General features: G+C 35.2%; 3 protein-coding genes across 4 annotated transcripts; 2 read left to right on the forward strand and 1 right to left on the reverse strand.

Moving 5' to 3' along the window:
• The first annotated feature begins 3,220 nt into the window (after positions 1 to 3,220).
• LOC139891936 (probable manganese-transporting ATPase PDR2) lies at positions 3,221 to 10,863 on the forward strand. Of its 2 annotated transcripts, none has more exons than XM_071874962.1 (22): positions 3,221 to 3,338; positions 3,491 to 3,767; positions 3,878 to 3,967; positions 4,203 to 4,393; positions 5,048 to 5,120; positions 5,260 to 5,432; positions 5,535 to 5,706; positions 5,856 to 5,960; positions 6,047 to 6,157; positions 6,229 to 6,315; positions 6,406 to 6,588; positions 6,725 to 6,775; positions 6,851 to 6,976; positions 7,687 to 7,766; positions 7,875 to 7,983; positions 8,058 to 8,186; positions 8,289 to 8,354; positions 8,478 to 8,549; positions 8,876 to 9,027; positions 9,107 to 9,218; positions 9,319 to 9,435; positions 9,541 to 10,863. In XM_071874962.1, exons 2-22 carry the CDS (start codon positions 3,519 to 3,521, stop codon positions 10,576 to 10,578), a joined length of 3,486 nt encoding a protein of 1,161 aa, XP_071731063.1. In that variant the 5' UTR covers positions 3,221 to 3,338; positions 3,491 to 3,518; the 3' UTR covers positions 10,579 to 10,863. The 2 variants fall into 2 exon arrangements, with proteins under 2 accessions (XP_071731063.1, XP_071731064.1); XM_071874963.1 differs by having other exon boundaries at positions 3,286 to 3,374.
• Positions 10,864 to 12,517: 1,654 nt separating this feature from the next.
• LOC139891938 (pentatricopeptide repeat-containing protein At2g36730) lies at positions 12,518 to 14,066 on the forward strand. The gene has a single exon (XM_071874965.1). The coding sequence runs from the start codon at positions 12,569 to 12,571 to the stop codon at positions 13,766 to 13,768; it is 1,200 nt and encodes a 399-aa protein (XP_071731066.1). The 5' UTR covers positions 12,518 to 12,568; the 3' UTR covers positions 13,769 to 14,066.
• Positions 13,669 to 15,822, reverse strand: LOC139891937 (amino acid transporter AVT1I-like). Its single transcript, XM_071874964.1, has 3 exons — positions 15,635 to 15,822; positions 14,909 to 15,516; positions 13,669 to 14,321 (listed from the first exon to the last, which is right to left on the reverse strand). The coding sequence occupies exons 1-3, from the start codon at positions 15,786 to 15,788 to the stop codon at positions 13,806 to 13,808; spliced, it is 1,278 nt and encodes a 425-aa protein (XP_071731065.1). The 5' UTR covers positions 15,789 to 15,822; the 3' UTR covers positions 13,669 to 13,805.
• Positions 15,823 to 22,160: the final 6,338 nt, after the last annotated feature.

Here is a 22,160-nt window from a genome sequence, read left to right on the forward strand (position 1 = left end):
CAATTTTCTTTATTTGTTCTTTAATCTTGAGTTTTTATTGTGTATTTGTGTCTTGATTCTTGAAGAATGAAGATGAGCAGATGATGAATGACCGCAACAAAAGAAAAAATCTAGTGAATACTTTGATCAAGGTTTAGGAAATCCACAAGTTTAGAGGTGTTTAGATGCCCAAAAGGTAGAATCAAGAATCAATTGTTTTTGGATGCCTAACCTTAGTTGTTTTAAATCCATTTATTTTTTTTATTTTTTTGGCAAAAATATTAATATGTATATTATAGCAGACCCGAAGATCTGGTGGTACAACAGTGGGTAGATCGTGACGATCTGAACATAACTGGTCACAAATGACCAAAACACATTGACCATCGCTCTGATCGTTCTAAACAATATGAACGACTAAAAATAACAGAACGAGCCCAATTGAATTACAATTACAATATAATGAGATTACATAAAATCAAAATCACCATACCAAAGCCTACACACATACACATAAATCCGACCCGTAATCAACCTCGCATCAATACCCCGCAGAAACTGCAAATTGTGCCCAATCACCGGGCAACCCAAGAAAACCTAACCCGAGGCCTATTTACCGAAGTCAACTAAGTCAACAACACCGGCAACAACATCAAGCCCATAAGAATCTCAACGACGGGAAAAATGGAATGAACGAACAATACTCGTGGCAGCCAAGCAGATCCAAATGCAGAATCAACCCGTAAAGGAGCCAATCATCTTCACCAATTTTCTAAGAACATTAACAAACCCCCAGACTTAAGTGGTCCAACAGCAGCCTCCGGGAGTCGCCAGCAACAACCGGCGACCGCCCGCGACAACCAACCACCACCAACTCCATTTTAAGTTACCAACCACCACTAGGGCCGACAACAACTAAAACAGTTGTCGTCAGCCACTACCGGCCGCCAGACAACAACCAATGGTAGTTAGCGGTGGTCGTCAACCACATTCTGTCATCTCCTTCAACCGCCGAGAACAAGTAGCAGCTGCTCTCAACCACTCAAGGCCGTGAGCAGCCACCTCCACCCCTCAATAGTCTCCAGTGTCGGCCGAACCACCGAGATCTGCCTGATTTCAACACAAAAGACGATCCTCATAAACCCCACCAAATCCAACCCACCTCCACTTAAAACCAAAGCCCAACTTAGTGAGATGTAGAGTTCAAAGCGGAACTCGTCGCCTACAACCCAAACCGAGAAGAGAAACAGCGAAGGAGACAAAGACAAGACACAGCAAGGCTTAGCTACCACCGCCGGAGTTGCCACCGAACAGACACACCAAACCCAAACGGTTTCCAGAGTCCGAGAAGGATTCGTCGCCTGAAAACCAGAGAAGATACCGGAGCATAAGATCGACACGAAAAGCCGCCGAATAAGGAACAGAGGACCTTTATTCTTGACGGAAAGCTTAAAAACGCCGAACCACTGGCGAGATGCCGGTGGTCCGAGAGGACATCAGCACCGTAACCTTCAAACCGTTAAAGAAGAGAGAAGCCGGCTGGATAGATCGGAAGATAGAAGTGCTGGAGAAGAAAGATGGTTGAAAAAATAGATCTGCACAAAAGCCTAGGTAGGGAGCAATTTGTTTTTAGAGAGATAAAGTTTTTGTCTTTTTAAATCCATTTATTATTATTTTTTTAAATCAATTTATTTATTATGGGCTTTGCTTTCTAATTTGGTATAAAGGGTATATGTGAGCTAAAATTATGGATTAAAATGAGTCCAGTAGAGATGAAATTGAACTTATAAATTGTTGCCCACATATTTTGTTGCCCGATGCGGTCGTCCACCCCTCACGGCCTCATGCCCGGCTCTGCTAATCATGTGTTTAAGATGATAAAAGGGAAGCTCACTGTTAAATCTATAATTGATTATCTTGATATCACTTATAAGAGTAGAGACGAGGTTAGACAAAACAAATTACCATATTAACTATTAAACAAAACTTATGAATAGTACCAGGGGTATTTCCGTCTTTTTACTTTTTTCCCCCCTTTTCCCTTCTTCCTTTCAAGTAACATCACAAAAGCCCCCCACACTTTGTTCAAAAAATAAAATCGGCCCCCAACACAGGGGGTAAAAGCGTCAAATCAAAATTTTTATACAAAAATTACCATATTAACTATTAAACAAAACTTATGAACAGTACCAGGGGTATTTCCGTCTTCTCACTTTTTTTTTCCCCCTTTTCCCTTCTTTCTTTCAAGTAACATCACAAAAGCCCCCCACACTTTGTTCAAAAAATAAAATCGGCCCCCAACACAGGGGGTAAAAGCGTCAAATCAAAATTTTCATACAATTAACTATTAAACAAAACTTATGAATAGTACCAGGGGTATTTCCGTCTTTTCACTTTTTCCCCCCTTTTCCCTTCTTTCTTTCAAGTAACATCACAAAAGCCCCCCACACTTTGTTCAAAAAATAAAATCGGCCCCCAACACAGGGGGTAAAAGCGTCAAATCAAAATTTTCATACAAAATTTACCATATTAACTATTAAACAAAACTTATGAACAGTACCAGGGGTATTTCCGTCTTTTCACTTTTTCCCCCCCTTTTCCCTTCTTTCTTTCAAGTAACATCACAAAAGCCCCCCACACTTTGTTCAAAAAATAAAATCGGCCCCCAACACAGGGGGTAAAAGCGTCAAATCAAAATTTTCATACAATATCTTAAATAAACTCCACTCAAATATTCAACAGGTCATATCTTCTCGCTCGCAACGAGTTGAATTTTTCCGACACCATCCTTAAACTCGAAATAATTTTATGAACACAATGTCACTAACTATACGCAAAACGGACACTTTTAAAAAAACGCTAAATATTTAGGATACTTTTCATATATGTTGATTTTTCACTCGCAAGCTCCGTAACTAAACACAATAAAATACATTAAAAATCGAACCCCCGGCGCGAAGCGAGGGTTCGAAAACTAGTTAATAACTATATTTCTCTATTAATATGGAATGGAGGAGTAATAATAAAAAAAGCTAAACAATCCTTGAAAAGATTATCTACTTATGACATGCCGCATGATAATTGTGAGGTTACAAAGGGTCTGCCGAATATTAAGTGTAGGGTTAGATATGAAAGAATGAATTAGTTTAGGGACTACATATGATAATTTCCAAGAAAGTTAAACGGCGTCTACTCTTTCACCGTTAGTTCCCTGCGTTTCTTTTTTGGTGTTCCCTCCGATCGCCCCTTCCACCAGATCTCCGCCCTAATTACATCCCTCAGTCGGAGGCACAACCATCGCCACTTACTAAACCCTAATTTATCTCCATTTTTATTTATACTATCTTCAATTATCCATAGTAAGCCAATTCCTGACCAATTATCAATTATTATAGGTTCCAGAACTTTAATTGTCTATATACTGCTTAATATGTAATGATCAGTTATAGCTGAGCTAGGGTTTATGATTTTTTATATACTTATCGTATTTAGTTTACGTGTTTAATTGCAGTTTAGATTATCGTTAGTTAGCTAAAGTTATGACGAGGTTTCATGTCAATGGTAAAGTAGTTGATACTGTTGATTTGTTGAGGAAAAGGCATTGGCCGTGGCGATTCGATTCATGGCCGTTTGCGATATTATATGCGACATGGATGATCGTTATCGTACCTAGTTTTGATTTCATTGATGCTTTTATAATGCTTGGTGGTTTATTAGCTGTCCACATATTGGTGGTTCTCTTTACCGTATGGTCCGTAGATTTCAAATGTTTCGTTCAGTATTCAAAGGTTAGTGGTGTTCTGTGTAATTTTTGTTGTGTGATGTTGTTTGAAATCGACGATCATTGGGAATTGGATTATGAAAGTAAGTACAATGCTTTTAATTTTTGTTTTTGTAGGTTAAAGATATTAATCAGGCAAATGCATGCAAAATTACTCCTGCTAAATTTTGTGGTTCTAAGGAAGTAGTACCACTTCATTTCCGAAAGGTTGTAACTTCAAAAACTTGTACTCTTAGTATTACATCATCTTATGTTATATTATATGGGAACTAGTTGCAAGACTGGTTGAATTTCGATCAAGTTATTTGTACAGTGGTTTGGCAGATAGCGTATAGAAGTTCATAGATTATAGACTAGAAAATGCCGCTTTTTTTACAAATTTTTTTTTGTTGAAGTTAGATGTATCAATTGTTTGACATCGACATGTTTTTGCTTTTATCAGCTGGGAGGGTCTACGAGTGAGGAGATCTATTTTGATTTCCGTAAGCAGTGTTTCATTTATTCAGATGAGAAGAAGAGTTTCTGTAAGCTTCCTTACCCATCAAAGGAAACTTTTGGTTACTATCTCAGAAGCACTGGACATGGTACTGAAGCTAAAGTTCAAGTTGCTGCTGAGAAGTGGGGACGCAATGTGTAAGTTTCTTTTCATTATACCAGTCCGTTTTATTGTTTGCTTTTGAACTAGTCTCTGGTGCTTTAAAATATATCAATTCTTGAGACGAGCTCAGCACCCCTCATGCAATATAAGGCCTGTTTGTTTTTCACATTATCTTGTCGTCAGTTTACAGCTTGCAACAATAAAAGAGCGTTGTATTGCATTATTTCATTCTTTTGTTTACTAGTTTCTGTCTTTTACTTTAATCATGGCTTGTGTGTAAACATGTGCATTTAAAAAGCAAAAATGGAGAGATTTCAACTGATTATACTACGTAGTTCTTTTTAGTTAGACACTGAGCTAATAACATGGTGATGCCATCAAACTCTAATTGAATTTTGATATCTTAACATAAACAGTGGTCTTATTTTTATAGGATAATGTACCACAACACTATTGCATGCATATTGATGCAGGCAGTATGTGTCTGCCTCACTATGCAGTTCACGATTGACTTATATTACAACCTGTTTCACCAACTCTATTTCTAGTCCTCTAGACAGATCCTCATTAGCAAAAATTTGATGATCACTTTTTGTTGGTATTTTCCAACGTATATTAACTTATATTTTCTTTTGTTTTTTATTCATTCGCTGCTTTTATCTTATTCAAATTTTATTGCATTAATATAGATTTGAGTATCCGCAACCAACATTCCAGAAACTGATGAAAGAGCACTGCATGGAGCCTTTTTTTGTATTTCAGGTTTGATATGATGTCTCCTGTTACTTGTGGCCTCACGTCACTTTTAAGAAACAAATCTTTCACATAACATATTTTTGACATCTGCTTGTGTTATCTTTTTTTTAATCAAGTGGTTATTGTTATTACCTTTGATCTGCAGGTCTTCTGTGTGGGACTTTGGTGTCTAGATGAATATTGGTATTACAGTCTGTTTACTCTCTTTATGCTGTTTATGTTTGAGTCAACAATGGCCAAAAGTCGATTGAAGACTCTGTCAGAGCTTAGACGTGTTAGAGTAGATTCTCAGATTCTAATGGCCTATCGTTGTGGGAAGTAAGTATGTTATCTGCATGAGAATTCAGTATTCGACCTATTTTTTAACAGTTTATACATATATATTTATTTGTTGACTTACCTTGACTTTTTCTATTGCAGATGGACAAAGGTAGCAGGGACAGAGCTTCTTCCTGGTGATGTTGTGTCTGTTGGTCGTGCTGCTGGTCAGGACGGAGAGGAAAAAGCGGTCCCCGCAGACATGCTTATTCTTGCAGGGAATGCTATTGTGAACGAGGCTATCCTCACAGGCGAGTCCACCCCCCAATGGAAGGTTGTGTATAATAATTTTTATTCAATGTCATATTCTGTTTTTGTATACAACTATAACTTATAACTTATGCATCCTTGTTTGTTTTTATGGGAGTGCACTTGTGTAAGTCACAATTTTCTGTGAACATGTAATAAATTGATGTTTTACAGGTGTCAATTATGGGCAGAGGACCAGAAGAGCGTTTGTCATCTAAAAGAGATAAAAACCATATTCTTTTTGGTGGCACAAAGATTTTGCAGCATACTCCTGATAAGGTTTGCACACTATGTTACATCCAATTCTGTTCTAAGCTTTAGTCAGCAGTTCACCATTAACGTTCTCCATTTATTCATTGCATCAGACCTTTCATATGAAAACTCCTGATGGTGGTTGTTTAGCAATTGTTTTGCGAACTGGATTTGAGACAACTCAAGGGAAACTGATTCGAACTATATTGTTCTCAACTGAGAGGGTAATATTGACAGTTTTAATATCCCAATTTCTGTATATAACCTATATAATTGATAAATTTGTATCTTTCAGGTTACTGCTAACAGCTGGGAGAGTGGACTTTTTATTTTATTTTTAGTTGTTTTTGCAATTATAGCAGCTGGTTATGTACTTAAAAAGGTAAACTCGTGCTTATTATCTCAACCGAGTGTGCGTACACTACTTCTGTTTTTAGGCATGTCTAAAGTATTACCATACATGATGTTGTAGGGGCTTGAGGACCCAAATAGGAGTCGATACAAACTTCTTTTGAGCTGTTCTTTAATTATAACTTCGGTTATCCCCCCTGAGCTGCCAATGGAGCTGTCCATAGCAGTTAATACATCTTTGATTGCACTTGCACGACGTGGTATTTTCTGTACAGAACCTTTTCGTATACCATTTGCTGGGAAGGTGAGCAAGGCTACTTTAGTCACTTCTGTATTTTCTTCTTCTTGTTATAAGTATTATATAATTATATACTATATACTATATACTATATACTTATACTATATACTTTATACTATATACTATATATATTGTTTTGCAGGTTGATATATGTTGTTTTGACAAGACGGGGACTTTGACGTCCGATGACATGGTATGTCAGTTAAAAATCTTGTTTTCACGTTAAAGAATTTTGTTAACAACTTAATTTGTGTGCTTATAATTTTAGGAATTTTCTGGAGTTGGTGGGTTGAGCAACGATACAGAGTTAGAGATAGATGCTAAAAAAGTGCCTACTCGCACTTTGGAAATTCTTGCTTCTTGTCATGCCCTTGTTTTTGTGGACAACAAGCTGGTATGCCATTTTTAAATAGGCAACTATTCTTTCTGTTGATGTAAATAGGCAACTATTCTTCTTAAGCATATTTGCATTATAGACTCTACACACTTTCAGCTGAAGTTGCAGTTTGTAATATGATGTTACAATATGCTATAAAGTTTATAATTCCATATCAAAAAGAAATTCTATTCAGAAAACAATTGAAGGTATAAGAACAAGCAAACATGCTATCTTTTTATTGGTTCCTTATGTTGACAAGACGACCCTTGCTGTGGTGAATGTTGATTGTGAGATGAAGACACTTTCTTGAAGATCTGTTATTATTACTCCCTTCGTCACAATTTAATAATCCATCTTCCAATAAATAGATAAAAATAATTAGGTAAGGTTAATATATGTCCCTACTTTATGCATGTAAAACAAAAAAGTAGCTATCATAATAGGTAAAACTGTAAAATGAACAAAAAGTACAGTGTAATAATGACATTTCTAAAACTATGTGTTTTTTGTCCATGGACTATTAAATTTGGACGGATGGAGTATTTGTTATGCATTGTCCTCGTGTTTTTATTCGACATGCCTTGTACCATGAGCTCTCCGATGCGTTCATGTCCTAGAACTTAATACCATATGTTATTAGGCATTGTAAAGTTTTCATTTTAAATTTATTTGGTTTGTATATTTATGCACATTCTATATCTTTATAGTAATATTGTTGGTTGTAGGTCGGTGATCCTCTTGAGAAGGCTGCAATCAAGGGGATAGAGTGGAGTTATAAATCTGATGAGAAGGCCATGCCTAAAAAGTAAGTATTTCATTATTCTCTTTTTCGTGACATATAATTTACGCAGTGTCCATATCACTTTTTGTGTAATCAAGTGTCCATATATAATTCCGTTAACAATGTTTGCAGGGGAGGTGGCAGTACGGTCCAAATTGTTCAGAGATATCACTTCGCGTCTCACTTGAAAAGAATGGCCGTTGTTGTTCGAACAGAAGAGCAGTTTTATGCTTTCGTAAAGGTATGTATAAAAGAGTACGCATCACTTATTTGTACTCAATTAAGTCCTCAGATATATGGTATGCTGCAATTCAGGGTGCTCCTGAGACCATTCAAGAAAGACTAAATGATGTACCCGCATTTTATGTGAACACATACAAGAGGCACACACGTCAAGGATCACGTGTCTTGGCTTTAGCATATAAGACTCTTCCTGATATGACGGTAACCTTTTTTTTCGTTTTTTTTTTTAAGCCGTATGTTTTATTGTTGTACATATGTATTCTCGCACAACACAATGGTTTCTTTTTTGTTCAACGGTTATAGGTAAGTGAAGCTAGAAACTTGGACAGGGAAGTAGTGGAAACTGGGCTCACTTTTGCTGGTTTTGCGGTATGTACACATATTAACAACTACTTTTACACAACGTCATATTTGCGTTTTTCTATTTCGTTGCATTGTATTTATCAGCAGTATGATTTCTTGACATGTTTACTGTCATCAAATCAACCTCAGGTATTTAATTGTCCCATCAGAGGAGATTCTGCCACTGTCTTGCTTGAGTTGAAAAAGTCTTCACATGATTTGGTGAGTGGCATCTAGTTAATATCTGTCATTGCGTTTTGATTATTAAAAAAAAAAAAATATAGATTTATTAGATAAATAGCAATGATTTTATTGGAAGTTCAATTAAAACATGTTTTTTTGCATTATTGTGTATGGGTCAAATCGGGTTGACCCAAAACTCTTTATGGCCTTCAGTTTTAACATTAAAATTTTCATGCTTGACTTTTTGGTTATATCAACAATTGTAACTGTTAGTGATTAGACATACCTCTAATGAACCCATTTACAGGGTTATAGCTACCTGAGTTTCTATATTGTGCTCTTATTGTGACTATTTTTGTGATCAGGTCATGATTACTGGTGATCAAGCACTAACGGCTTGCCATGTCGCTCGTCAAGTCAATATAATTTCACAACCTGCATTAATTCTTGTCCCCACAAAGAACAAGCAACAATTTGAGTGGGTTTCGCCCGATGAAACGGAAATTGTGAGCTATAGGTAACTTAAACACTATCTCTGTTTTCTTTGGGATACAAATTTCGTTCCAGATATTTATATATATGGTCGATGTTTGCAGTGAGGAAATGGTGGAGGCTTTATCTGAGGCTCATGACCTTTGTATTGGAGGTGATTGCTTTGAAATGTTGATTCAGACGTCTGCTGTTGCCAAAGTAATTCCTTATGCGAAGGTTGTAACTCTTTATCATTTTTCATAATTATAAATATCGGATCGGTAGTTTTTAAATGGTATCAAGCACCTTAGCTAATAAAGCTTTTTTCAAATGTCAGGTATTTGCGAGGGTGGCCCCGGAACAAAAAGAACTCATAATGACCACTTTCAAATCATCCGGAAGGATCACCTTAATGTGTGGTGATGGCACTAATGATGTCGGAGCTTTGAAGCAGGTAATGTTAAATCGCCCGTTTTAACCGCAACATGTCCGACCCACCCATTTTACCACCTCCTACATCTGATCATGTGCTATGTATTGACGTTATCTATTTTTTCAGGCACATGTAGGAGTAGCTTTATTAAATGCAGTACCTCCTCCATCTTCTAACGACAAGCCCTCATCAGAAACAAAACCAACTAAACCAAGAAAACCTAAAACCACCACCGAACCAAGTTCCAGCACCGTCACCCCTGCCGCCATTAACCGCCATCTGACACCAGCAGAGGTTCAACGCCAGAAACTAAAAAAGATGATGGACGAGCTAAACGAAGGAGACGATGGCCGGTCAGCGCCAATAGTCAAACTTGGTGATGCATCAATGGCGTCACCTTTCACCGCTAAGCACGCATCGGTCTCCCCAACCACCGACATCATCCGCCAGGGTCGTAGCACTTTAGTAACCACCTTACAAATGTTCAAGATCCTTGGACTTAACTGTCTTGCAACCGCCTATGTTCTTAGTGTCATGTACTTAGATGGTGTTAAACTAGGAGACGTTCAAGCCACAATTAGCGGTGTTTTCACCGCCGCCTTTTTTCTCTTCATCTCACACGCACGCCCGATGCCGACACTCTCCGCCGAACGGCCCCACCCGAACGTCTTCTGCTTCTACGTTTTCCTCTCTTTACTCGGTCAGTTTACAATGCATATACTTTTCTTGATTTCATCTGTGAAAGAAGCTTCAAAACACATGCCAGATGAATGTATTGAGCCAGACTCTGAATTCGAGAGTAATTTAGTCAACACCGTTTCGTACATGGTTAGTATGATGATTCAAGTGGCTACGTTTGCAGTTAACTACATGGGTCACCCGTTTAACCAAAGTATATCAGAAAACAAGCCGTTTAAGTTGGCACTTATGGGTGCGGTTGTGTTCTTTACTGTTATCACATCAGATGTGTTTCGGGATTTGAACGACTGGTTAAAGCTCGTGCCTTTACCACGCGAATTGCGGGACAAGCTTTTGTTATGGGCCGCGTTGATGTTCTTTGGTTGCTATACATGGGAAAGGTTCTTGAGGTGGGCTTTTCCTGGTAAAATGCCAACCATAAAAAAGTCAAAATCAGTTGATTCTAGCAAGAAAAAGTCTCAATAAGCGATCGATCATTTTTACTATACAGATTATAGAATCTTTTTGGCACTATAACTAGGTTCAGTTGTGTACTGATATGACAAAGTCCGGCGACTTTTGATTCACCATTTTTTGTTAGTTGTATATCTTGTGTACTTACCGTACCGAGGGATCATGAAATGTTATATCATTCTTTCTCAGTTTACAATGAACAAATGACGATAGTTTTAACAGTAAGCTAGCCTCTTATGAAGACCGAACAATGCTAAGTTATTGTTATATTCAAGTAAAGATATTTACATTTTGCTAGATTATGGTAATCTTAGGCAGTAAGAGGGCAATTTGGATTATGTTTTTAGCATCTGTAATTTCATAATTCTTTTTGTTTCATGTGTTTTCATAATTGGTTCTAGATAATGGGTGCAACATATAAAAGGTAAATGGGTAGATAAATCAGGCCACCCGGGGAAGATGTATTTTTAATTTGATGTATGCCGACTAACCGGATTATCTCGTGCTTATGTTGTGCGTTATACTCGCGCTATGCTGCTACGTAAGAAATGAGTAGGTCAGATCCGCATGTAAACAAACTCCCTAAAGTAGGTACAAGATCCATCATTTTAGAGGGCAGTGGATTTGGAGGGATCATATTTTAGATTATTGTATCCTGCTACTCTCTAAAAGTTAAACTTTATGGATCGTGAATGAGATTAATGTGTTTGAATATGGATCATGTGAGCATCTAAGGATGCCAAATGATGGGACTTGGTGATTGGTCAGTTCTTATTTGAGATCGGAACAACACCATGGTAGGGTTCTTTAAACATCATAACAACTCTAATCTTATTGCACTAACCGTTGAATTTTAATATTTATATTACTTCCTCAGTCCCGAAAAAAATATACCCTATTATCATTTTTTAAAAATATGTAAAATAGTGTTAAGAATGTTTATTAATCAAATAAGTTACAAACACTTTCTATATTCATGAATTATTGGCGATTTGATAAGTTTTAATTTTCTTTTAAAAAAGAGTAATCTTAAATTTTAAATGAGTTTTTAATATTATTTTGAATAAATGACATTTATTTTGCGACAATTATAAACAATGGTTAATGATATACTCCGTATCTACTATCAAAAATACATCTACCAAATACATGCACTATTTAAGTTGTACGGTACAACCTATTAATTCACACTTTAAGATGGATGAAGTAATTTTTTATGGTGGAAAAATGACTCCCAATATAACGTGGATTTTTTATTTTTATTTTTATTTTATTTTATTTTATTTGCAAAAACAACGCTAACATTAAACCGAGCCTTTTCATCAATTGATGAAAAAGAATAACAAAATACAACCGATCCACACTCAAATCAAGGTTCAGAAATAGAAAACAAACCCTAAAGCAACCAAAGAAGCTAAGCTAAATAAACATGAGCCTTGAAAAATCGACAACCACAAAGCAACCGAGCACGGGAATAAACATCCAACCACATACAAAACAAAATCTAAAATACACCAAAACTAAGAACATATAACCGAACCAAGCCGCGCAAAATTACCCGTCTACCGCTTTATCTTTACATTTTCGAGTCTTTAAAATTGGTTTAGCCACTACTTCTGTTCTGAAGAGGGAGGTAATATTACATTTAAGCAACAACAACAACAATACCCAATACCACATGAGTGGTGTACGGGGGAGGTAATATGTATACAATCCTTCTCCTATCCGAGAATAAAGATAAGTCATTTTTCCACCCAGAGTGAAACTCTCAAGAGTAGAGAAACTCATCCTGAAACTGTTTGAGATTTCTGTTCTGGATATCTGGATCACTTTTATGTCTATGTCATTGATAAAATCATTCAAAGTATGTTCTTTAAAGTATTTTAGTACCTTAATGCACGCTAGTCTTGTAATCGAACACTCTGAAAACTTTAACAATGTCACCAACACGAAACGAAACAACAAGGATTCAAAAACAGAAACCATTTTGTATTTCAAACAAATGCGTTGTTGTTCGAGTAACAAACCACTTGAGCTTACTTACGCTGCCATGTTTAAAGCTTGCGCTTTGTTATATTCACTTGAAGAAGGCCGACAAGTCCACGTAGATTGCTTGAAACGCGGTTTGGATTCTGACGTGTACGTTTGCAACACTATGATTCATTTCTATGGCTCATGTAAAAAGATCATTAATGCACGCAAAGTGTTCGATGAAATGACTCATACAAGTGTCGTTTCTTGGAACACTATTATTTCTGCTTTTTTGAAAGTGTCGTGGTTTTATGAATCGCTCGAGTATTATATGAGAATGCGAGTAAACGGGATTGAGCCTAACGAAACTACGAAAGTAGTCGTGCTCTCTGTATGCGCTGAACTTGGGAACTTAACTATTGGAAAATGTGTTCATACTCGAATAATTGTGAACGGGTTGAAACTAACATGTCAATTAGGAACAGCACTTGTTAATATGTATGCAAAATGTGGAGATTTGAGTCGGGCTAGTTTAGTGTTCGAGACAATGCGGGTCCGTAACGTGTGGACATGGAGTGCGATGATTCATGGATTAGCTCAACACGGGCTTGCAAGACGTGCGCTTTTACTGTTCAAGAAAATGAAAGATGATTTAGTTGAACCTAATGATGTGACGTTTATTGGTGTTCTTTTTGCGTGTAGTCATGCTGGATTAGTGGAAGATGGGTGTAGATTTTTTGATGAAATGAAACATGTTTACGGGATTAAGCCTCGGTTAACACACTATGGTGCAATGGTTGATGTTTTGGGACGATCTGGTCGTCTTAATGAAGCGTACAACTTTATTATGAACATGGAGATTAAGCCTGATCCAACTGTGTGGAGAACTTTACTTAGTGCATGCAGTGTACATAATGATATCGATTTTGATGGGGTTGGGGAAAAGGTACAGAAGAGATTACTTGATTTAGAGCCAAGATGGAGTGGCAATTTGGTAATTATTGCAAATAAATATGCTGACGTGTGCAAGTGGAACGATGCAGCCCAGTTGAGAAAGATGATGAAGGTCACAGGGTTGAAAAAGATGGCTGCAGAGAGCTGCATTGAGGTGAAAGGGTCGAATTTCAGATTCTTATCGGGGTACGATTCTCAAGCTTCAAGTGTGAATATATACTTGTTAATAGATGGTTTAAGTTTAAACATGAAGAGTAGTAACATCTGTTATATATAATTTAAGTTTATTACTGTAAAAAGTAACAAACTTCTGCTCATAAATGGCTTATTATATCAACTAATGATACGTAAGTACCAACGACTGTAACAATTAAACCAATTAACACAACGAGCCCAATAAACACCAGTTCGATGCCAATTTTTCTGTAGATGCCCGAAATCTTCAAGTAGCACAAACACGGTATTGTTATTGAAGCTGTGGAACTTAATAACGCTCCCACAAGTGACATCAGATATCCGAAAGAGGGGATGGACAGGGCTACAACTACAGTGCTTATCATCAGAATTGTTCTAATTAGGAACCTATTCATCTTTATGTTGTGAGATGATTGAAACTGTGCTTCAATAGCATTGACAATTGGTGTTAGCATTAATGCATATTTAGCTATTGGAGTAATGAGAGTAGTCCATATGGCTATTCTTGAGCTAATATTGTTAGTTGGAAGGTTTAAGGTAATTTGTGACTCTAAATTTGAACCAAACATAAGGTAGCCGATAACCGCCATCAATGAGTAGGTAATTGTACAAATTGTAAAACAGACGAACAACACCTGAAATGTATAACGAGAAAAGAAATCAATTAAAAAGCAAGAAGTGTACTTTTTGATGTATAGGGTTGCAGAACTCAAAAAAACTCGTTTAGTACTCGGATAAAAGTTCAGGCCGAGTACCTGGTCAACCTCGGCCAACTGGGGTACTCAGCCAAAACTCAAGATTACTCGAAAAATCAGTTAAAATTGGTGAAAGTCAAACTTGGTCAACATTCGATTATTTCCGAGTACTCCCCGAATTGCAGATTACTCCTAAACGGTCCCAACCGAGTACTTCCCGAGTAACAATTTTTTACATTGCTCATGTAATTAGTCTAGTTGCCATCCACCAGATGAATCCACCATTTATCATGCATTGAGTACATGTACGTTACAAGTATTTAATGCATAATAATTTTGGATTTATTAAAATATGGAGTGGATAGATCATTACCCTTTCTGTATACATGGTAGAAATTACTATTTATATATATATATATATATATATATATATATATATATATATATATATATATATATATATATATATATAATTTTTTTTTTTTTTTTTTTTTTTTTTTTCAAAAAACACATGGTAGAAATTATACCTTTGAGAATTGACGTCGGTTTCTCATGGAAGTATAAAGAGTAGGAAAAACCGGATGAGCACAGTAGCAGAACGCGTATAAGCTAATAGCCGAAGGTACTCCACTCCAATTTACAACCTTACCCTTTTCATGAAAACCAATACCATCAAACGCACCAGCCCACAAGATCGAGCCTACGATGATCACGGAGGCTAAAACTCCAGTTGCCGATACATACGAAAGGATGCTCATGTTGTCTGACCAAATAGTAGGGAGTATAACGATAGCAACAAGGACCATAAATCCACTTTTCGCACCAATACGAGTGCCATAGATATTAAAATCTATGTCCGCGAATAAGTTGCTCAAATTATCACCTTCTAGGATTATAAAACCTGTTGCAACTAAGTAGAGCTCTACATTCATCGAGATCGAAACTAACATTCTTCCTGTTTTCCCAAATGCACGATCACCAATATCGGGGTAACTTTTTATTGTTTCGTCAGCATCCATACATCTTTTGATTAATAATCCAGTGTAGAAAGTTGAGCTGGCAATTACGATGAGTAGTATCAAGCTCAACCATCCTCCTGATGCTAATGCGTACGGAACGGAAAGTATCCCGATTCCTGATATCACAATTCGAAACGAAAAAAGCAAGTTTTGTTAGAATTAGCTTTTGTTGTATATATAGAAATTTATGAGTTTGTGACCTAAGTACTTTATAAAGAGGAGTTAAAAAAGAACCTGAGAGAGCATTGAGACCATTGAAACAAGTACTGATGAAAGAAGCATTGCCTATGCTTATGCATTGCTCATCTTTTGCATTCTTTTCCATATCCCCATTGCCAAACAATAGTGGTATTGTAACTGAGTGTTCTTCCTGTTTTATAGCCTCCATTTAAATGTTCGTTTACAGAAAAAGAGAGATATGGTTTCTAGTGTAAATAGTTTTAGGTACAAATCTCTCTTAACTTCTATTCTTATATAGTTGCAACTTTCCACTGTTTAACAAACCCCGTGTTGTACGTATATTGGTGGGGCTACTTTACTATTATTGGGACTCCAATGGAAGAACAAATATGCACGTGTTTATATATTGTCTTTGGGAAAATATTTGAACATTTGTATTGGCAGGGCAAACATCAACGAAATTTTAAATGTTTTATTTGACCGATAGTAAATTCTTAAAATTGTCCTGACTGGTTATATTTAAGTAAGTTCGATAGAGATTAATTCAACTACTTAATAAAAAGAGTATACTAATTAAAAAATATTGAAATTTGTATAAAAGTTGCGAGCAATAACAATTAAACTATATAATTTAAAAATAAAGGGTCTGAATATCTATTAACCATAAAAGTGAATCGTGAGTGATAGGAATTTTGAATCAACTAAATATGACTCCGTATGGAAGAGATATGAACAATGCGGTGACCGCTCGAAATGCGAGTCTCAGTGTCGGTCCCTAGAATTTAAATACTTAGAACGAGGTGAAAAAAGTCTTTAGTCTGTGATGAATAACATAAGCTATTTTAAAAAAACCCTTACGCTCTAACGAATAATATTTGTATTTTTAAAAAAAGCCCTTTGGGCCTTGCTAGAATGATAGTTTACTATGATTTTGCTTTTTCTAGAGCCTTTGATTGTTGTTTTTGGGCATATTGTATTTCGCATTCGCTGCTTCATTTGTATTTCTCTAATTCCAATGTTTCTCGGATCTCCAATTATGTCTATATACATTAAAAAATGGGTCCCTAAAAACTCTGTGCCCCGAGCGGTCGATCATTTTGTTCCTCCTCCGGGCCTTCCCTGGCGAGCCTTCACCATTTTGACCGTATCTCTTTCATAAGTCATATTTGATTGAATCAAAAGCTCAAACGTTTTTAATTCAAAGAATTACAAATCCCAGTTCTTATAAAAAATTTTAAGGTAATCACAACCTAGCATTCATTTTGTCTCTTGATAGTTCCGCCATTTAAAATATCCATGTTATTATTTGGTCCACATATTTTAGAGCCCTCTTATGATATTCTGATTCCGTGGAATATTTATTTGTATTAATGTGTTTTTTTTTTTTTTTTTTTTTTTTTGTCAAAAATATATATTATTATTTTGTCTTATTATTATATTACTTTTTAACCCGTGTATACTATAGTATAGTAAACCATGACCTATTATTATATTACTTTTTTAAAGTCCAAATATGGTAGTGTTCATCACGAGATACACATAAACAATGTGCTTTTAAAGTTTAATTCAAATAGCTACACTATCAATAATTATTATCTTATCAGAGAGCCCACACGTAATTAAGGCCAATAGCTAGTATTTGTGAATACAAGCATGTGTTAAATAAATAAATAAAAATATTAATCGTGTTCATTTTGACATACGGCTACAGCCAAGAATTAATTCTGACAAGAGACATAGACTTAGATTTCTATTCTATATCCTGTCCAATTTGTGGCCACAATCTTGAAACGGATAATCACTTATTTTTACGTTGTTGTGAGTCTATGGATAATGATAGTCAAGATTCAAGTGGTTGAAATTTTACCTTGACAAACCCAAATATTAGGGAACTCCTAACCTTTACGGACTCAAATAATGAATATGAAGATTTCAGAGCATTTTTTGACATAGTGATTCATACTGTGGAAGTATAGAAACGAAATCTAAGGAACTTAGCTTGTTCCTATGGAAATTCCCCTTGGTTTAATTTATAGTTTTGTTTTCATTTATTTGGATTTTAAATTTAAGTAGGAAGATACATTTGACAATTGATTATGGTTTAGTATCTTCTAACCTTTTGTATGTACTTTTATGTTATAAACTTGGATTGTAAGTAAACCTTTGTGCCTGAAACGGTACCGACTCCGGATTAATCTTTGAATCGTGTGAACACTTTCTTAATCGAATATTTCAACCCTATTAGCCACGGATTACACGAAGTTTCGATTGGGATAAGACAAATATGAGATTGTTGTCTTGGCTAAAAGTAAACAATCAAACAATTGCAGAGATGTATCTTCTAATTGTTTAAGGTTGAAAGTGTGTGTGAAAGGTTAAAATTCTAGAACCTTTTTCAAATACACAAAGGGTGTATTTATAATGGGTCAAAAGACTTCATGAAAAGTCACAACCTTTGATTCACACCCATTAGTGACTTGAAAGTTAATATTAATGTATTTAGACTTAAAATGGTCTAAAAACAAGGAAAAATCGGAATTAAATGCCCTGGAACAACCCCAAAACGTTTGGAGTTCAAATGTGCCTTTTGGGTTGAAAAAGCGCCTTTTCAGTGAGTCAATGTTAAGCCGCGCCGCGCCCTTGAGAGCCGTGCCGCGGGCTAACAAAGCACGACACTTCTAAACAGGCAAAAACTCTCGACATCAAAAACACGCCTTAAGCCGCGCAGCGGGTGGTGAGGCCACGCCGCAGCTTAATGAAGACTACTGTAACACCCTGAATTTTATACATCAGAAAGTGTCACCAGAAAATGTCACCAGAGAGTGTTCTCAGAAGTGCCACTAAAAGTGAACCTAACACTTATGCATTTTCAGATTTTACATCAGAATCAGAATCTGACAACTTCAGTCCCTGAAATGAAAATGGAAATCTGGTTGCCAGTTAAGCCACGCCGTGGGCCATTATAGGCGCGCCGCGGCTAGCATAGTTAAGGTGTTTTAGAATTTTGAGAAACGGCTGTCTTCGGTTTTGCCTAAGAGCCGCGCCGCGGGGCCATATGGCCGCGACGCGCCTCTGTCAGGTGCCAAGTCCGAATTTCAGCTATTTTAAGGGTTTAAAGAGTGGCAGTTTCGTCTTTTCGCATGGTGAACGGTTTGGTGACCACAAAAACTGGTCAAGCTTCATCTTATCCCCTTTTTCCCCCCTCTTTTCTTTCTCTCATCTCTCCCAACTTTCTAGAGTGAGAAAACCCACTTTTAGAGAGAGAAAGCTCTGTTCTAGGAGGAAGGAGGTCGATTCGTGTCACACCCCCTAAATGGGACCGGGGGTCATATGTGACTAACCAATATCATAACACAAGTGTAAAACGAGAACGACTCTATATGAGACGTTTTAATTATAAACCAATGTATTAAAGCAACAGAAAGTATAAGTCATTACAATTGAATCCTTAAAAATGTAAATGTAAACTAAATGTTTTAATGCAATGATATAAATGATAAAATGCGAATTTCAAAAGCAGCAAAGTCCAAATAGTAAATAATCTTTAGCACTCTTCACCTGAGATAAAACATGCTTAAAGTGTCAACCAAAAATGGTTGAGTGAACAACATAGGTTTATAATAGTGTTTAGACCACAAGATTTAGTTATAAAGTTTAATCAGTTCGTTAGTAGTGCTGAGGTGTATGATATCGAAACTAAATAATTTACCCCGTGATCACTTTATTCGTTTGTGTCGTTAAATCATTATTATGTATCCATTGACCAACGGTCATCCGGATAGAGACGTCACTCTCAATAGCGCTACCCACAACAATTAAGCTTGCCAAAATTCCAGCAAATAACGATATCATGGCAGGGATTAAGCATTAAACAAAGCATGTCATAGCACAGTTTGAACTAATCAAAATAAAGTTTTCATTGTGTCTAAGCGTAAAACAGTTTGAAAGCAAGCATGTGTCTCACCCCAAAAGTTGTAAAACAGTTATGAAATAGTAAAAAGTGGGGCTATGAAGTTCACCTTAGTAGCAAATAGATATTCCACGCAAGTAGTAAGAACGAAGTATGTAACCGGAGATCTCAACCTAGAGATATAATGTTTAATTAGTTAAGGTCTAATAGACATAAAGTTTGTTTATTAATATAGCAAACTATATTAACAGTGACGGTTTTCGAGAAAAGTTACTATTTCTCAAAAGCTTCTATATTTGGAAACCTACTATTTATGAAAAGCTTCCAATTATAGTAAGCTTCTAGTTTAAGAATGTTCGGGTTATAATCCTTAACAAAGATGTTGTACAATCTCGCCCAAACTTCGTTGCTAACATGCAAGTCACTCGAATGATCTATTGTTACCAAGCGGCCCAGGATCTCTTGACCAGAATCTAAGTCTTGGCATTCGAGATCCACAAGCGTCCCATAATGGTAACAAGAATCACCCTAGGCCACAAGTAGTGGTGATGTTTGTAGTCTTTGTACGCTATATTTAATTATAACCTTCACGTTAATAGTGTATACACATAACAAGTTTTTAATATACTTACTAGTTTTATATATATATATATATATATATATATATATATATATATATATATATATATATATATATATATATATATATATACATGTTACATATAATAATAAGTATACATAATAGTTGATTAATTAAATGATAATACTATTATTAGTAAAACTTATACACTTAAATATATAGTAACACTTAATTACACTAAATATATTATCACTTATATATATATATATATATATATATATATATATATATATATATATATATATATATATATATATATATATATATATATATATAAGTGATAATATATTTAGTGTAATTAAGTGTTACTATATAGTTAAGTGTATAAGTTTTACTAATAATAGTATTATCATTTAATTAATCAACTATTATGTATACTTATTATTATATGTAACATGTATAAATATACACCTATGTGATACATACATACATATATTTTTTTATTACTACTATACATGTTTATAACTATATAGTATATATATATATTAGGTGTAGGTGTTACATATATATAAATGTAAGTTGATACATATATGTATATATATATATATATATATATATATATATATATATATATATATATATATATATATATATATATATATATATATATATATATATATATATATAGGGGCAAGATCAATGGGGAAGTAACCAATCGGGGGGAAGTGGGGGGAAGCAAAAATTTTTTTTTTCGTTTTTTTGGAATTTTTTTTCCGGCATCAAGATCACACGAAAATATGAACATTTAGAAGAGACACTTCGTGATGAGTGTTATTATTTAGGCGGGAAAACGATCGACAAAAATAACATTCAAGATAATATTGTTCGTGAAGAATATGAATGTTTTTTTTTCTTCATGTTTTGTGAAGTAAAATTTAGCCCGATTTAGAGTTTAGGGTTTAGGGTTTAGGGTTTAGGGTTTAGGGTTTAGGGTTTGGTGTTTTGGGTTTATTCCATAAACCCAAAACACCAAACCTTAAACCCTAAACCCTAAACCCTAAACTCTAAACCGTTCGTGTTAAAAACTCAATCTAAATCCTAAATCTAAACCCTAAATTTCTAAACCCTAATATCTAAACCCTATAAACCCTAATATCTAAACCCTAATATCTAAACCCTAATATCTAAATCCCAATAGCTAAAACCTCAACATACGCTCGAAAAACACGATAATTGTCATATATTACTTCTTCGAGCGTTTTTCCGCCAAAATAAAAAACATTTATCACAAAGTGTCTCTACTAAATATTCATATTTTCATCCCATCTATAATATTCGTGAACAAATTTTTTTCAAAAAACGAAAAAAAAAAGTTTTTGCCTCCCCCCGCTTCCCCCCGATTGGTTACTTCCCTCTTGATCCTACGACTATATATATATATATATATATATATATATATATATATATATATATATATATATATATATATATATATATATATATATATGCACTTATTACTTTTCTTATTATATTTACTACCCTTATATAATACACATTCATACATACATACATACGTACATATACATACATATATAATCATACATATATACCTATGTATCTATTTGCATATACACAAACATATACCTACTTATATGTGATGACCCGGAAAATTTCGACTAATTTAAACCAATTCTCTATATGATTTAATATTATGTAAACCGGTATATATATATATATATATATATATATATATATATATATATATATATATATATATATATATATATATATTATAAGATGTACAAGTAAAACACTATTTGCTACAGTAAAAACGACTTTGCTACAGTAAAACACTATTTGCTACAGTGAAAACGACTTTGCTACAGTAGCTGCAGTGAAAACGACTTTGCTACAGTAAAACACTATTTGCTGTAAACACTATTTACTACAGTAAACACTATTTGCTATAGTAAACACTATTTGATGTCGACGAACTAGCAAAATAAAGCGGATCAGGCAGAAACACTGAAAACCCATGCGATCGCATGAGCTACAGTAAATGGAAAAGTACTATAAATACGCCAGTTTGC

Source organism: Rutidosis leptorrhynchoides, chromosome 2 (assembly GCF_046630445.1).
Source record: "Rutidosis leptorrhynchoides isolate AG116_Rl617_1_P2 chromosome 2, CSIRO_AGI_Rlap_v1, whole genome shotgun sequence".
In the NCBI taxonomy this organism is placed as follows: domain Eukaryota; kingdom Viridiplantae; phylum Streptophyta; class Magnoliopsida; order Asterales; family Asteraceae; genus Rutidosis; species Rutidosis leptorrhynchoides.